The sequence below is a fragment of the Monopterus albus genome, unplaced genomic scaffold, assembly GCF_001952655.1.
Source record: "Monopterus albus unplaced genomic scaffold, M_albus_1.0 scaffold149.1, whole genome shotgun sequence".
NCBI classification, from domain to species: domain Eukaryota; kingdom Metazoa; phylum Chordata; class Actinopteri; order Synbranchiformes; family Synbranchidae; genus Monopterus; species Monopterus albus.
The window spans coordinates 812,940-831,525 of record NW_018128029.1 but is presented as its reverse complement, the minus strand read 5'-3'; the positions used below and the strand labels follow the sequence as shown (position 1 = coordinate 831,525).

Sequence of the window (18,586 nt, the reverse complement as noted above, 5' to 3'; positions counted from 1 at the left end):
ACGTCAGGAATTTACACAGGGTAAGTATTGTCCATAACATGTAGCAATGACCCGGAGACAAATCAAAAATATGTAGTATAGTGTGACTAGCGTAGCGCGTATGTAGTGTGATAGAGTCAAGCCAAAACGCACAGTGTCTGTCAGCGTAGCATTCTATCAGCGGTACTTGGTTATGTATAATATTTAGTGTAGCGCGCAGGTAGTATGGTAGAGTCAAGCCAAAACGCACAGTGTCTGTCAGCATTCTACCCCAATGCAGGTTGCGCAGTACATAGTGTTGGATATTAAGTTGTGTGAGACATTGCAACTCAAGCACCAGCACCGTTTGTTATGCACATATAAGGAATAGACACCGCAACTGAATCACCAGCATCATTTTCTATGCACTTATAAGGAATACAACTTTCACTCAGATTAAAGCATGAGCACTGTTTTATATAAATGTACTAAATAAGGAATATAACCTTTACATTTTAGTAGAAGTAGGTGTGTGTGTTCACTCAATTATTAGCAATATGTGTGTTCATTTAATTACAGAATGTACTACTTTGGAATTAGGGAGTTGTGCTTGGGGGAATATCTTTGGAAAAGTATTGATAATTACCAGCTGCATCCTACAAGAATATCTTTGGGAGAGTACTGATAATTTCCAGCTGCATGCTGCAGGAATGTGCTAGAAGGAGGGAAGAATAGTATATAACACACAGTTTTGGTGATGTGACTTCAGATCATCTGCCCTGCTGCTTGCTGTATGATCTCCAGATATATCTGCAAAAATAATAAAGGTAATAGTGCACTTTGATATTTGGTGTTGTGACTGAATATTCTTTCCGCTATCTGGACTCGAGAAGAAGTATGAGACTTCACAATTGCTAATGTACTTGGTTAATGTTCCAGCCACGACAGAGCGTCTACCAGAGGTTTAAATAAGGAGGAAAACAATCAGGCACCCCAGCTGTGTGCACCGACAAACAAATCACTAATTATGAATGCAACACAGCTGAGGTGCGAATCCCGCAGGTCGAGAGAACAGAGGAGAGAAAAAGGCAAAGGAGGGGCAGCGGCCGCTGAGCGGCCCTGACAGTGTTTAGTATTTTGACTTTCAGTCAAATAAAAGACTATTTTTCCAGTCATATATTTTATCATTGACGAGTTCTTTAACATAGTAATAAAATATAATCTTGTCTTGTGAACCCGATATCATGTTTCATTTCATCTCATGAGCTCAGTGTATTGTCACGCCCCTAGTTACTGTATTGGTATAATTCAGGTAAGTCATAATTCAGGTAAATCAACACAAAATATCAAAGAAGGGAACACAGTGAGACACACAGGGGACTTCGTTTCTATTCTCAGAGCTATTTTTGCCCCAGCAAAGTCAGGGCGTGTGAGGGTAGCACCCCTTGAGGTGTCTGACTTTCTACTGAGAGCTGGTCTTTCTACAGCAGCCACAATGCAGGGGGACTATCTAATATTACCTTCTAGCTGTAAAGATGTATGCAGAGCATGTGACACCGGGCCTCTGTAACCTCCAGTCACTCTTTCATTTCTGTGTATTGGCAGGTTAATAAAGGACAAATTTAGGAGCTTTAATGTTACCCATAATTCAATTTGAAACTAATTTAAAATCCTACATTTAGAAAAAGGTTGTCAGATGCAGCTTCTCTCTAACTAAATATGAAAAGCTAACTTGGAAAACTATAAATTAAAGAAAAATTTTATTAAAAAAAGGGGCACCAAAAAAGTTCTGCACAGGAATGAGACACTAAATACTCAATTTCTGTTCCAGTGCAAAGATACAGTAGATAAGCTGCCCCCAGCAGCTCTCGCTCCATTTGTTTGTTTGTTTTTTTTCAAGTTTTCTAGGTTTTCTGTGTTGCTTTTTGTGCTATGTCGCTTTCCCGTAAATTTTTTGTGAGTTGGGCTCCTAGGAATACAAGTTTTATTGCGTTTGCATTATGTTTTTATACTTTTTACGAGTTTTTGAGTCTGTCTGGGGAGGACCCTGTTTGCAAACAGTTGGCCATCAACGCCAGCAGTCCTTCCGAGCTCCTTGTGGTGAGCTGCCGGGGATTTTCCGCGGGGATGCGAGGTGGTGCGATGGGAGATGTGGGACTGCGGGGCTGGAGTGAGGCGCTGGGGGAGGAAACGAAGATATGGGCCATGTTCGCCTTCTGTCCGCTCTCCTCCAAGATGAATGGATGAGCTAGCCGCACTGGCGGAGCTGCAGCGGGGGTACGGAAAGAGCAGCCCTCCGTGCTTCACCGAGAGTCCTGGATCTGTGGGCTCTAGTGACGGTTCTTCACAAATCCCCAGGCCGGCTATCCTGCTACGTGCAGGTGCACGCAAAACACGGTGTCTCGGTGGCAGACACAATACCGGCAGGCCCAAATCCCCATCTCGAGGACATTAAACCTCCCCCCCCTCTCTGCCACCCTTCCACACAAAGAGCACTAAAACTCTGGACCTACTGTAGGCTAATGGCTGTTGTTCAGTTTCTACTGCTGTTCCTGATTCTCTCCAGTGCTGCTTTGCCCTGTTTTTAGGTGCCTTTGATTTGCTTATTTGTGCTGTGTAAAAAGTAACGTTCGGATGAATCCTTGTGTGTATTGGTTCTAATGCTTTGTTGCCTCTATGTAACTTGTTATTTTAAGACTAAGTGTTCTTTGTTACTACGTACATAAGTGTGTATGTGCCGCGCGGAGTGGCAGCTAGTGTCCTCGTTTTGTTCTTTTCCGTGTTTTTATGAAGCTCTGTTCTTATGTCTGTTCTTATGGTGTTATGTTGGTTGTTCTCTATTGCTGCTGTAACACAGAAATTTCCCCACTGTGGGATCAATAAAGTACCCACTCTACTCAAAGCCAGGGTAGCTTCAGATGCAGTCTTTTTGAACATTTCCTCCTTATTTATGTTTGTTTGTTTGTTTGCCTTTTTCTTTATTTATTGCAAACATTGGTGGTTGGTATTTTCCTGCTGTTAGGTATTTTTTTAGTCAGACAGAAATTGGTTAGATACTTGTTGTATTAGAAATGTTTAGCGGAGACAGGATGTCTAGGTAGGCTGTTAAATGCTTAGTCATTCTCATGGGTTTTTAGCAGGGTGCATATGGTCAAGGATAACTAGATAGAAAAAGTTTGATTGTCAGCAGGCAGGATGATTATTGTTATTATTATGATATGTTTAACCGTAATTGTAATCATAATATTTTCTTATGTTTAATGTCATGACATGTCACTAGATGTCATGTCAGAATGTTCTTAGATATACACCACTTAATCAACACTCACACACATTGATTCTCTCCATGTTTTGACTATTGTTATGGTCAGCTGTAAAGCTGGCATATCAGGTGATGCCACGGTTTGACGTTGCTGTGTAGTATGGGGATAGCCCAACCGAAGTGATAAATGTATAGGCCTGTTGTGGTTCAGGGTCTTTCATTCTTCATCTGCCTGCGCGCAGTATTGGAGGTGGAGGATACCTGGACGTGTAATGTTAATTTTACCTGTGATTATTTGAATAAACCAGCACGGTTATTTTTTATATATCCAAGTGGTCCGCTTCATCTCCCTGAATTACTGGTCAAAAGAACTGAGAATTAGCCTTCACTGCCATGAATGAATGCGCTTATGCTGCAGTGGGAGAAGAGGCAAGTCTGAGGTCACGCATATCAGGCAACACAGTACAATTTGAAAGTCTGAACTACGATCTGAACCGAGGTTCATGTTTTTGTTAAACTGGATACATTTGATCTGGTCAACTTTTGTTTGACATTGAAATATTGTGAAGGAAACAAAGAACTTGCATGACATCACTACGTTTTGCTATCATCGATGTGGGCTGTGCCTCCCTATACAGAATGCCATGGTATGTCACGCTGTGTTGAAATTTGGGACAGGGTGCCATTTTGGGAGGAAGGGATAAACCTTAGCTGAATGTGATAAATTGTAGGGTACCTAGAGATCCTGTTGACGAGAGCGACAGACTGAAAAATGATTTTGATCTCAGCTCCGCTCAGTTCTCAGTTCGGGAGCTAACACTAGTTACAGCGGGTAAATTAAGTATTGAACATGTCACAATTTTTCTCAGTAAATATATTTTTAAAGGTGCTGTTGACATGAAATTTTCACCAGATGTCGGTAACAACCCAAGTAATCTATAATAAAGAAATCAAAACAAATAAGTTCAGAAATTAAGTTATGCTTAATAAAATGGGATGACACAGGGAAAAAGCTTTGAACACGCTTACTAAAAATGATTTAATAGTTCATACAAAAGCCTTTGTTGGTAATGACAGCTTCAAGACGCCTCCTGTGTGGAGGTATGTTTTTTTTGTATGTATGAATTACTTGGGTTGTCAGTAGATAACACAAACACTGCAAATAAACCATTTTCTGTCCTGTCTGTGCTCAAACCAAACACTAGAGTGGACGTCTGGACGTAGGCGAAGCATCTATATATATATATATATATATATTTGTCTATAGTTAATAATTAGTGTGTTGGTGGCAAAATGGTGCGTTGACCCAAAATTCAACACAGCGTGATAACAACTCCACATTCTCTACGCTTGACATTGATTGAGTCAGCCTACAGACAGGAGGTTGAACAGCTGGTCCTGTGGTGTAGCTGCAACAACCTGGAGCTGAACACGCTTAGAACAGCGGAGATGACAGTGGACTTCAGGAAGGAGCCCCCCCACCTTACCCCCTCACCATACTTGGGAGCACTGTATCAGCAGTAAAGTTCCACAAGTTCCTGGGCTCCACTATCTCCCAGGACCTGAAGTGGACGTCCAACATCAGGACCATCACCAAGAAGGCACAGGATGTACTTCCTTGTACCAGCTCAGGATGTTCGACCTGCCCCAGGAGCTGCTGATACAGTTCTACAGAGGAATCATCGAGTCTGTTCTCTGCTCCTCCATCACTGTCTGGTTTGGCTCAGCTACCAAACAGGACAAGTACAGACTTCAGTGGACAGTTAGGACTGCAGAAAAGGTCATTGGTGTGAGCCTGCCCTTCATGGAGGACCTGTACACCACACGGGTCAAAAGGAAGGCAGAGAGGATCACTGCAGACCCCTCACACCCTGGATACAATCTGTTTGAACTCCTCCCCTCTGGGCGGCGTTACAGGTCACTGTGCACCAAGACAACCAGGCACAGTTTCTTCCCCCTGGCTGTCACTCTGATGGACACTTAACCCATGACAGTATGATTAGACAATAACCCTCAGTGCAATTCCTGTGTATGTATACATTGTACAGATTATACAGAATCATAGAGGTCCTTTGTTGTCTGCATTATTTACAGTCTGTTTATACTGCTTATTCTGCATTGTTTGCACTGTTTGTTGATGTTAATACTGCTATCTCGTTATATTACACAGCCTTATGCTGGTTTACTGTTTTGCACATTGAGAGCCGATGTACCTGAGTCAAATTCCTCATGTGTCCGTCACACCTGACCAATAAAGCTGATTCTGATTCTGATTCTTCTGATTCTGATTGTTTTGTAGCTGGGTGTGTCTGACCTCAGCATGTAGTTGACAGGTAGCCTTTTCCATTTGAAAAAAAATGAAAATGAATTAACAGATTTATTTCACTGCCACTATAGGCTTGTTAGATTTGGCATTACTCCCAGCAACACCAATGTCAAGCACAGTGAGTTCAAATTTGCCATGTGCATGTCTTCATAGTGCAAAAAACATATCGCAAAGAGGTAGGGAGGCGAAGACCTCAAACAGTCCTCAGTATGTGGCTATAGATATGAATATGATCAAAAATGGTTGGCGTGTGTTGCGGTGCACCATCTGTCACTATACAGTATGATGCAGCCAGGCTGTGAATTATATCATGGGTTTCCTTTCAACGTGGGGTGAGGGGAGAGGCTTCTGATCTGAGGAGGTGATCTTCACTTGGTTTTTGAGAATCAAAAATCAGACATCAAATCCAGGAGCAATAATTACACATAGGTGCGCAAAATAAAATAGCACATGAAAGCAGCTCATGAGCAAAGACAAATAACAAACAGGCAAACCCTGCAGGCATTACTGACAGCAGGTAACGGCAGTCTGACCTCACTGTGCACTGCTGTCACGCATTTCTCATTTACCATTTACCTGCTCATAGTGTATTCTTCCTGCTAATAATGTATTCAGCTTCTCTTTCATGTTAGAGAGCCCAAAGATTATAGACTATTGTTCACTAATACTAAAGTTCAAAGTTCCTTCTTGGGCTTGGAAACAGCAGTTATGAAAAGAAGCCGCTAACAATTTAGTAGCTGTCCAAGAGCTTTTGATCATCTTTTCATCAGCAGATGGACTTAGCTATTAAGCCAACACAGACAAGATGTTCTTCAAGTGCTCAGGAAAAAAAGAACCTTAAAAACATAAATACAATTCCATTACAAATGGGCAAACGACATGATTGTGATATGACAGAAAACACCACACCATCCACCATCCCTCTCTTCCACACACACCACTGTAGTTGTTAAAAAGTTTGATTCTGAGTTCAGTGGCTGGGTACTACAGTGTAAGGACCTATAGTTACAACCTTGCATACATAATACATTTATACATAACTCAATTAAATCTTGCTCTAATGCATATCTTAATAAAATATGTTCACAGCTATGAAGGAGTGTGTGGGGTGGATGAAGAGCTGGCTGGCATTGCCTGAGGTGTGAGCAGTGATTAAAGCAAAGCCCACTCACCTCCTGATTTGCATATATTTTCTTGCTTCATTAATTCCACCTTTATGAGACCAAGGATAGGAGGATAGTGATACTCAGGTTATTTTCACCTGCTTTTAATCAGAAAAAGGCTGACTGCACTAGTTTGTCTTAATCATCGCCTTGCTTCACACACACAGGGATGTGTTTACAACTGGGGCTGCGCTCAATGAAACTTGTAGGCAGTGAGTTTGATAAGACAACTTGTACTAATGTTGACAAGCAGCACAATCCTGTATCAAGGCAAAGTAAAAGCTGAAGCAACTGCCCTTGCCCTAGCAATGGTTTGGTTGAAAAACTACACCTACTCATGTCTAGTGAAATGCCTAGCAGCCACATGCTACCAGCTAGCCAATTTGTCAGAAACCTTGGTAGAGCAAGGAGCAGATATGTATCCACATCCATCTGCATTGTCTTCCATCAAAAGCCAAATGAGTCACGATTCATCTCCTGTTCCCTTTTCAATGTTTTATATACCAATTTTAATATAGTTATATGTTGGCATTCAACATTTATAAACACTATTGCAAAGGATACTCAGTGTTTGTGAATGATGCTCTATGAGCCTTGTGGCACAAACACCAAATATTGTATGCTGTCTGCTGGCAGTGTGCAGGTGTGTAATGAACAGTGCACACACAACAGCATTAATAAACGCCAGCTGGAGATGTAAAACTACATTAAAAAAGGTTTAAAACATCAAATGGTGGGGAAAAGGAGACAAAGTGTGACCCATTTGGATTTCTATAGCTTGTCCATCTGAAAACACTTATTTCATATATTTCTTAGGATAGTTATTTTTTGAGCAGGATGTTTAATCTTATACATTCTTGCAATGTATAAGCAATGTATATTATGCCTTTATTTACATTTACTCATTGAAATATTTAGATCTGAATTTTGTATTTTTGTCTTTGTTGCAGCGACTTTTGAACTTAGAAGCAGTTGAGAGTGCTTGCAACTGTTTGACTCACTGCATAGGCTATATGCAAAAGTATGCGCTCAAGGCAGTAGTATAGTTTGACCTAACATCAGCCTGAGGTTTAATCACAAGCTCGATCACTGATACATTTAGCTGTGAATGCGAATTTATGCGGACAGCCCTTCTAATCAATGAGTATGACTGCCTCAGCAGCAGTCATTGCTAACAGGTGCATAATAAAAGCATAAAAGATGTGATAATATAACTATGTACTAGAATGGGAACTAAAAAAACATATTTAAATGTGTCACAGTCATATAAAGATATATCATTATAAGGTTGCCCTAGTCAACTCTAATTTAAATGAAATGAAAATGTTTAGGAGTAACAGCTGCTCAGCAGAAAGGCAGTGGACATACGCTTACGGGAAGTAGTGCATATAAATCCGTTCGTCTTCACTTTTTATGGAGAGAACAATCAGGGCAAGAATTGATTGTCAGCAGCTTCATACTTTCCATGTCCCAGCAGCAGCACACGATCTTAAAGTCATCCTGCACAGTGTCAAGCATCACCTAGAGTCATATAAGGCACATTGCAATTAGACCAGGGCAATGGAAATGTGTGATGTGTCTGACAAACATAGATGGACACATCTAGCTTAGAGGTTACTGGTGATAAAGGAAGAGCAATGGCCTGGAGCTGATTATTATCATGTAGGCTGAGCCTCTTTGTTCCAACGGTCTGGGATGGATCCTCTTCTCTTTCTTGTCTCTGTACACAAGTCCCAGTCTATTAAGTACTAATTTCCTCAGTTTTGGGGAGAAGACGCTGTGCACAGAACTGTGAGCTCAACTCCATCCAACACCTTGGAACAGAAACAGCTTCTGCTATTACCCACACTGCATTCACACATTGGGACTTGTATTTATTTGGCTCAAGTTGAATGGCACAGTTGGACTGTCCAGCAGCTGAACTAATAAATGCAATCAATAGTTCATTCTAGCAATTGTGTTTCTATAGTCCACCCACAGGGCTGCAGGGTGGATGCCAGCAGAGCAGACGGGCAGACAGTTTGTGGCTACCAGCACTACACTGAGAGGAGAGGGCGGTGTCTGCCGGACTTCTTCCTGATCTGAATGGAGAACCAGTTGCCGAGAAGCTAAGCTCAGTGGAGCACACTGAGGGAATGAATGGCTTCTTGAGCAAACCACAGTTGCATCCTTCAGTGGCACACAGTTTTATTAAAGTGTCCACTGAAAATGATTGCCCTACTTGTTATTTGTAACTGTGTAACAGCATAGCATATATACATATATATATATATATGTACTGTATATACAATCTGTTAAAGGGAAATCATCTTTATATTAAGCAACATTTCATGTCTTGTTCTACTATTTAGCTGAGGCCAAGGTTTTCATTCTCTAATGAAGAACAACTTCTTCTGGGGGCCAAATGCAAAATTATGCTTCCACACACTATGTAAGACTGTGACACCATGGGCTCAGTTTTCCTTCCAGCTCAATTCTTATGAGCTTCGAACACAGTTTTTATGCAATTTCCCTGCGCATGTCTTTTTTTTTTTTTTTGCACATTGGTGTCTTAGTATTTTCCTGCCATGAGGTGGGAGAGGTGCAGCTGAGGCATTGAGTATGCGCATTAAGCAGCACAGCACAATTTTGGTTCTCATTTTTCCAGAAATAGTGATAATGATAAGTGACAACTGATAAGTGCCAAAGCAGGGAAGCATGAGCTCAGGTACCCAAATATATTTTAATGGCCACACCAACTTGAAATAAACCCTTAAATCCACAGCTGATGTGCAGGAATTCTCTGTGAATAATTTACTGTGAAATGATCTCACTTATGAAATGTGTGATAATTTATAAAGATTATTTTTTAACAAGATAAATAAACTAGTCCTCAGTATGTGGCTATAGATATGAATATGGTCAAACAGTGTTGTGTGCATCAGAACGCATCATCTGTCAATAAAGAATGCAGCCAGAGGTGATCTGCACTCGGTGTTTGGGAATCACATTTCAGACGGACATTAATTACACATACGTGCACATACAGTAAAAACACAAGAAAGCAGCTCAGCTAAATAACAAATTCCCTGCGGACGCCATGATTAATCCTGTTACACAGCAGGTCAAGTCAGTCCGACTGCAGCTGCTGTCAATGTTAAGTTACATTTTCTTCAAATGAACAAGTTTGACACACACGTACCTTCGTTACTACTGCGGGGGTCACCTTTTTGTCTGTTTTTGCATTTTATGATGGTTTGTTCCTAATAAAGGCAGCTGTAGGTAGAGATAAAGAGGGCGACATCCATTGGCTGTGATTTCAGTTTCATGATAAATGCAGTGTTTACAATATAATTTTAAAATTCAGTGAAACATATAAAAACACGAGAGACCCCTGTGGATTTCGCACACTGGATGCAACTGTGAGCAAATTACACTATATATTATTTACAGTATATTTATGTGCAGAACTATTTCCTTGTCCTGACATCAGTGACATCAGCCAATCAGGTTTCTGTCCTGCTCTTTAAAGGGGATGAGAGGAGCTGGTTTGACTGGACAGAACTAAAGCCAGACTCCAGCTGCTCACCATGTATTCCTCCCTATAATAATTGTGTATTGAGGGTTTAATACTTTGTTGCCTTTATGTAACTTTTTATTTTAAGACTAAGTGTTCTTTCGGGCTTTTGACTCTTTACCTGACTCCAAAGGAGAGCTGCACAAGAATTTCTATATGCCTAGACTGTCTGTTTATGCATAAATGGCAAATAAAAATCTTGACTTGACTTGACTTGACTAATGTCTTCTACCTCTTTTCCACAATACACCCAGTCACGCCTAGCTGAACACAAAAGTGTGCTGTGCCTGTGGTCGCCAAAATTGCAAAACATTGTTGAACATGTCAATATGCACCTTGTGCCTGGAGTTTACTGCTGTGCCCTGTTGCAGGAAAATAGAGCCTCTTGTGTGCTTTCCTCCATTTTACTAGACATCCTCCATTAGTGACCACAGTGGATCAATGTCAGCAGCAGCATTCACTTAATGAATGGATTCCCCACACTTTCTAACACATCACGGTAGCCGCTCTGGGTCTGAACACACACTGACCATAAAGTTATCTTTTCTGGAGTGATAACAATCAAAATAAGCACAACGAATGCACTACACATTTCTACATTCTTGTTCACGAACATTTACCAAGGTAATTACTATCATCACAGATCTACTACTCATTTCAGTGGCAAAGTTTAAAATGAATTGGACTACATGCATACATGTTGAATTTCTACTATAAAGATGCAGCTGTATGCATGCAGAGACATGGAACACAGGACAGCCAGCACCCAGGCATTTTAAAGCTGATGGGTAACATATATGTTGAAAAAAAAGTGTCTGTGTATTTGTGATGCCAAGACATGCTGTTATGTTCCATTTTTTTCTGAATAATGTAATCTTAACCAAAGTGGGAGACATTTACTTGAAATAACCTAATCAAGCTGTATCAGTTCTTTTTCCTATTTAGAAATGCATCAGAAAACATACTTCAGAGTTAAAAGATTTTGTTTGGTGTACTGGTGTGACTGGACATGGGATTGTAGCCTGGCCTACACATCCATCCAAGCAGCTACAAGTTAATATGGGACTGAAATTTCACAAAAAGGCTCGTATGGATCAACATCCTATTTGTACCATACTCCTGTTCTTGACTGTTTCTTTCATGTATGTGACAAATTACAAAAAAGATGAAGTGCAGCCCCTTTTTCAAGACATGCTAAAAGGAACATCTGACCTCAAGCTAGTATCAACATGCAACCTGCCACTGGATAATTTTCAACTGTAGTGCTTAGTTCTCAAGATTATTGAGAGACTGCCAAGGGTATAAAAGAACAATTCCAGTATTAATGTAAAGTTAGTTCTGCTTTACCAACTCTAGCATGCAGTTTAATGTGACTATAGATCTTTATGAATGTTTTAAGTTCATAAATCTAGACCCCAGAGATCCATTAAATCCAAAATCATATCAAATTTGAAGGTTGACAATATGCTATGCCGTTGTGCCTGTGCATTTTTCTGTATTGACTTGTAATGACAGACACTGCCACAAAGAGAATTAGCTAGTGGTTTTTATTTTAGAGGGGAAAGAAATAGAATGTGGACATGTTATAATGCATTAATTGGGTAATTTTTAAAAGCTCTTAATTTGAAACAGTTATAAATGGTTTGGAAAAGTTGATGTGACGGTATCACTGTTTGTCATGCCTGTGATGTATATAGAAACACTGAAGGAATGGAAACTCTGAAGAATGAGCAAACACTGGAATAGTTAATATATTGTCACCTGGAACAGGTTGCTAACGCATCACTGAGGGAATGATCAGTTTCAGGGACTGGCTTCACTCCCAGTCTGTATCCGAGAATCTGTCCAAGTATCTGTTGTGGTTTGAAACTGATTTCTAAATAGATACTGTATTTATCAAATGGAAGATGGACTACTCCTGCCCTAGGTGTGTTTAATAACTACATGATGTATTTGCATTGGATTTGTGGGCATTAGCCCACTACTACAGAATGAACATGTGAAACACGGGACTGACTTATTGACAAAATGGAACGGATGATTAGAAAATGCCATAAATAAATCCACAGGTGAGACCTGTGTGGCACAGTATGGTACGTTATGTAGGTAGGTACAGTGGCTTCACGGTCCTACGTACATGGTCTGCAGGAGGCTCTGTGGAACCGTGCAGCCAGCCTTGGGTGGGAAGTTCCAAAACAATCCAGGTCCCATCTAGCAGCAGGTATAAAAATACAAGAGACAAAATCTACTGTACTGGTGTTGGTGCATTAGAGGTGCAAAGGCAAGAAAAATATTCACAGGATTATAAGAAAAGGCTTCATGCAATAAAACTACACAGAGCAAGCAGAAGGTATTAATAGGCAGGAGACAGATCATAAGATCCTGTGGAAGTGGCCATAAAAGCAAGGGAGGAAAATGTGACGGTTAACATTTTATAGTAAACATTTGCTCTGTTCATCATCTAGAAATTGCTCTATTCTAGATGCCAGAGCTAATAGTCAACAAAAAAGAGAAGATTGCCCTTGCAGTCCTAACATCTTAAAAAGCTGCATTAACTGATGTTTATCAGCCTCTTACAGTGATCAGAAAGAAGTGCAACAACAGACTGTAATTTACATAAACACTGTAGTCTTGTTCCTGAGTAGAAATGAGGAAGCTAGCTATTTAAAGGAGAGATCCAACAGAAACATCTAGCAAAGAGTAAAAATATGCAAAACATGGTAACGACACTGCTTTTCCAGTGGCTCACTTGCAGTGCCAACCTCTATTGTTTAGCTGTTGAAAATGCCAGGGAGGGTGGGAGACTGCAGGGTGAAGGAAGGTTGGCCTGAGAGTGGGGTTTAGGAACTCAAAGCAGCAAGAATAGTTATTCCCAAACACAAAGAATGAGCAGCATGAAGCAAGCTTTGCAAGCTAGGAAGCTCAGCATCTCCAAAATCAATGAGTCACCAGTATTGATCAGCATGTGGTTATGTATGAATCATAGAAAATGTGTTTGGGTCATTTTCTTCTAAAAGGGTAGGCTGAAAAAATTACAAAAAATCAAGTGGACTAGATTTCTAGGTCAAAGATGTTTCACCTCTCATCCAAGAGGCTTCATCGGGTCTGCCTGACTGGTGTTGAGCCAGACATATTTATTTATGGACCAGTCTCTGCTGCAGGGTGTTCCCTGGTTTAAAGTTGACTGGGATATTGTGGTTGCGAAATATCCTTTTTAACTTCTCTGATAAACCAGCCACATAAGGGATGACAGTGTTATCCCCTCTTGTTTCTGGTTTCTCCCTGTTGGGCCTCTTCCTTGCTTTGGTGAAGGCCCACTTGGTGTATCCACAAGCCCTAAGGGAGTTCTGGATGTGTAAGTTCTCCTTCTTGGCCCCTTATGCAGTTGTGGTCACGTCCTCTGCCCTGTGATTTAGAGTTCTGATGACTCCCAGTTTGTGTTGAAGTGGATGGTGTGAGTCAAAAAGCAGGTATTGGTCCGTGTGTGTAGGTTTCCGATATACTTCTACTTTCAGGCTTCTGTCCCCTCCCAAGTGCACTGCACAATCCAAAAAGGCCAGACAGTCATCTCTGGCATCCTCTCCTCAATTTCTTCCATGTACAGGTTAGCAACTATAGGAGACACAGGGGAGCCCATAGCACAGCCGTGTTGCTGCCTATAGAAGTGCCCCCTAAATTGAAAGTAGGTAGTGTTTAAACAAAGTTCCAGCAGAGTGCATACATGGTCTGGGGTGAGGTTAGTCCTGCTGTTTAGCGTGTCATCCTTCAGGAGTCTCTTCTTCACCGCATTGACAACCTGTGTGGTGGGGATGCAAGTGAACAAGGATGTAACATCATATGAGACCATGGTCTTGTCCTGGTCCAGCTGCAGTTGTTGGACTTTCCTTGCAAAGTCCTGGGAGTTAATTATGTGGTTTTCTGTGTTTCCCACCAAATGACCCAGAATGGTGGCCACGTGCTTGGCTATGTTGTAAGTCACAGAGTTGATGCTGCTTACAATGGGTCTGAGTGGGGCTCCTTCCTTGTGTATTTTGGGTAGGTCATAAAGGCAAGGGATGGCCTCCCTGGGGTATAGTCTGTAGTATAGTCGCCAGTCAATAACTCCCTCCTTTTTCAGCTTCTGTAAACAGTCTATAACCTTCTTCATGTAGCCACTGGTGGGGTCCCTCTTCAGTGCTTCATAGGTGGTGGTGTCACTGAGGAGGTCAGAAACTCTGGTCTAATAGTCAGCTGAGTTTAGGACTACCATACTGCCTTTGTCTGCTGGAAGGATTGTGATGGTTTCATCCTTCTCTAGTGCAGCTAAAGCCCTCCTTTCCTCAGGGGAAAGGTTCAGAGGTGGGAGTTTGGCACTGGCCAAAGCAGCTGTGACCTTCATCTGCAGTTCTTCCACCTCTGTCTCAGCCAGCTTGTTGTTCCTAATGGCTGACTCTGTGGCTATGATGAAGTCTACCACAGGGATTTGTTTGGGTGTGACCGCAAAATTCAATCCCTTGGCTAATACCTCTTTTTCTGTGTCCGTGAGTTCTCTGAGAGATTTTTGACCCATTTGTCGTTGTGCAATGGTTGTAAGTTGTGCTCCTCCTTTCTCCTCCAAGGACATCTGAGGCTGGCTGTTCATTGGCGTGCCTTGCTCTTGTTGTGTTGGGTAAGTTGTGCCTTTTCCAAGAATCTTGAGATCTCCTGAAAGATTTCTCTGGTAACCTTAGTGGAGAGTCTCTTTCCTAGTTGTTCTGTGTCACCGAGAGGGATAAATGTCTCCGGCTCAACACCAGTCAGGCAGAACTGATGAAGCCTCCTGGATGAGAGGTGAAACATCTTCAACCTAGAAACCTAGTCCAGTTGATTTTTTCTAAGTTTTTTCATCTTACTATGACCTGGATGACTGAGAATATGCACAGACACTTCTAAAAGGGTAGTTGAAATCTCACGTACTGCCTCTTTACCCTTAAGGTCAAGCTGAAATTCAAATTCACTTTTTGTGTGACAAAATTTAGGCTATAATGATCCAACTGTGCATATTTTAGCTGAGAAGTGGTTTCTAAACTATACAACATGATGCAGGATTTAGTGGAATCAACTAAGCTTTTCTCATTAACATAATGTAAATATGTCAATTTTGTTCATTTTACATTAAGCCATCTTAGAAGGTCTAGTTGTAATTTTCTGACCATTTCCCAAATTGATGAGCAGACATCCCAGCATGCATTGTTTGAGAGTTAAAACTCTCCACAGACTGTTTTTTGGTGAACCCATTCATGGTGGAAACTTGCTGTGTCTGTAATACATATTAAATTAAGAAAGAACAAAACTAATTATAATAAATTATATTGAATTTGGTCCCTACCCATGTACAAACTAACAACGCCACAAAATGGTTTCAGTAGCTACAACTGCAAATTCCTCATCCCAGCTGAAGAAATGACTTACCCATATAAACTGAGAAATGTAAACAGAAAAAAACTGTCTGTACTGAATGAGTAAACAGTTGAGTCAACCTAAAAACTTTAGTTAATGGAAGTATTCTCAAGATCAGTTGACTTAAATGAGTTAGTTTTACATTTTCAAAACTATTTTACAGTATATATTGAGTTAACTTGTGCTTTCAAGGCAGCAAAGGGAACATATGCTTCTAAGTTGAACCAGCTTGAAATGTGTGTAGGATTTGTCACAATTGTACATCTTCTACACACACTGACAACATATTTTCATACTTCTGAACAAAACATGCTAATTAGTGCCTTAATACATATTACATTATTCCACTCAGAAAGCGAAAGCTAGCTAACGATTTATCCTACCCTGCCAATGTTAGTCCCGATTTCCACAAGACCTTACTTTTCATTCTTGTTATTTGAGCACCTGCTGACTCATCCTGCATCACAGAAAGGAGGGGGACTGAGGCTAGCGTCACTTGTCTCTCTTTCATGGGTCCAGTTATGGCATATGACCAGACTGCAAAAAAACCCCTTGCTGTAGCATGTAGTCCTGTATCCTCAGCACAGAATACAAACAAACACCATGGACATACAGTATGTAATGATTTTTCTATTCAGTTCAACTTTAATTTTACTTCATTGCACACTCATACTGACTCTGTGTAGCTCATGCAGGAACAAAAGCAGGAGTGTATTGCTCTTTGTAAATCTACTTATAAACCCCGAGCTGAGAAACAGACCCACTCCCGAAGAGAAGACAGACTCGGATTCAGTGACTGTTTCATGTGCTGCAGGAGTAGCAAAAACAACAAGATTTATGGCTTCAGAACTGAATAAAAAACACACTCCCACCAATGAAACAATAAGGGGAGTGGAGTTCTGGATCCCACAGTGATATTATGTAAGAGGACTGAACAGAAATAGGACACCGACAGTGTTGCTGTAACAAAGGTTTTCAGTGGGATTCGATAAAAAATATATTTTTGTTACATGTTCATTATTCCTATGATAGTCTAGTTAGTATTATGAGGTTCATTATTGTAATTAATCTTAATACAATTACAAACACAATAAATCAGAACATAGAGATGTGCCTATCCAGCTAAAATACAGGCATACAGGCCCTCATGCATTACAGCCTCAATCTTTAAGGTGTTGGCAGCAGCATGCCGCAAATGCAGGGAGAATTCATCGCAACACTAACACAAGCCTGCACCAAATTCAATCAGCTTTTATGACTTCAACCTACAGTCGAGTCATCATTCACTCAGCTTGGATGTAAAATATAGAGTACAAAGCCTCAGTAGCACTATTCACACCACACTATGCCAAAACATAATGTCCTTATTTTAGCATTCTGCTCCTCCAGTGTAACACCAGACAGCTACAGCTTAAACAGCTACAGGTTAACTCTTGCATTCCAGGACAGATTAAAAAAAAAAAAATAGGAGGTTAAAATATTATGCTCATGTCAGCTTCTCAAAGGGTTTTGGTTCAGGAGTACTGTTTCATGTTCCAGGCAGATAAAGCTTCACCGTACCTGTGGTGTAGGTCAGTTTCTCCGGTCGGTACAATCTGGCTTAGCTGTTGTTGGTCTCTGTGTCTGAGAATGTGTCCGTCGGACTACTAGGGGCTGGATGAATGTGTCACTGAGTGTGTGCGTCTGTGGGTGCACTACGCAAAATAAGAGAGAGAGAGAAACAGAGACAGAGACGCAGTCTTCCTTGCTCTCTTTGTCTCCATCTCCCTCCCCTTCCTGATGATAAACAGAGAGCACATGGCTTCACCAGTGATGCAGCACTCCAAAGATCACTGCACTGAGAAGTGGGGTGGGGGGACAAAGGGACGACAAGAAAGAAAGAACTGTAAAGAGTAGGACAGAACAATGGAAATAAGCGTAAAGCAAACAGGATTGGGGTTGAGTCTGGTGGAGAGAGAGAGATAAATGTGTGTCTGAGCTGTGGGTGTGTGCATGTGCGTTCATTTTGTTTTTGAAAGCAGGGCACTGCAGCTCTGAGCTGGCACATACAAGCTATGAAATTACTCATGCTTTTTATAACACAGTGGCAAAATGGGACTAAATTCATCCAAATCTGAAAGAAAATATCCTTGTCTGGACATCCAATACTTACACAAAATCACACCATATCAGCTCGCAGACATCCTCACACACCCACGCAGCCAGACCAACACAACAGCCCTCAGGCAACCAAAAGAGCTTTACTCTGGTTTAAGATACTGTCAAGGGCACTGATCATGTCTGGGCTTACTGGAGCATGAAGTGACAGGATCATTAAAGCCAGAATAATCCATGTGTCCCTGGTAGATCACTGACTTCAGCAATCCATTTTAAATTGCAGCATAAACTACATATAATACAATACATTATGACATGTGTACGTGAACATATATTTTAAGCCTTGGAACTTTGTTGTTTGTGCAATGCTATAAACATGCCCAGTTTAAATTTCTCTAGAAGAATGAACCTTGTTTTTCAGATAACTTCCCTGCACCAGTAGCTGTCTGGAGCGGGTGTGGACAGCCCTGTCTGGTTTATGCCCCCGTGTGCCATGTTTCTGAAATAATACAGGAGAGCAGTGTTGGGGCTAATATGTGAGGAGGCTATAACCATCTGTTCTAACGTAGTTCCAGACCTCTGAATTGCAACAGCTGAATCATATGTCTGATACTGCTCTGTAGACAGCCAGGAGAACCCAGTTGGAGAAACAACCAAGCCAGTCAGAGCATTTGTGGACGGAGGACCAACAATAAAAAGGATGAAAGTTGAACATTTTTATACAGTGTATATATTTATCTACTGATCAATGAAGCTAATCTAGCAGTCATACAAATAATGTCTATAATGACAGTAACTGCAGTTGA

The 18,586-nt window shown here is 41.0% G+C and overlaps 1 protein-coding gene across 6 annotated transcripts in view; it reads right to left on the bottom strand.

The window, feature by feature from the left end:
• The window catches only part of ndrg4 (NDRG family member 4), a 119,240-nt gene extending 101,846 nt beyond the window's left edge, over nucleotides 1–17,394 (bottom strand). For 3 of the 6 annotated variants that reach the window (XM_020614671.1, XM_020614672.1, XM_020614676.1), the window contains exons 1-2: nucleotides 17,244–17,394; nucleotides 12,403–12,476 (exon numbers count right to left, since the gene is read on the bottom strand). In XM_020614671.1, coding sequence (XP_020470327.1) covers nucleotides 12,403–12,476 — 74 coding nt within the window. In that variant the 5' untranslated portion in view covers nucleotides 17,244–17,394. The remainder of the gene's footprint in view (nucleotides 1–12,402; nucleotides 12,477–17,243) is intronic. The other 3 variants (XM_020614670.1, XM_020614673.1, XM_020614675.1) reach the window with 2 other exon arrangements.
• Nucleotides 17,395–18,586: the final 1,192 nt, after the last annotated feature.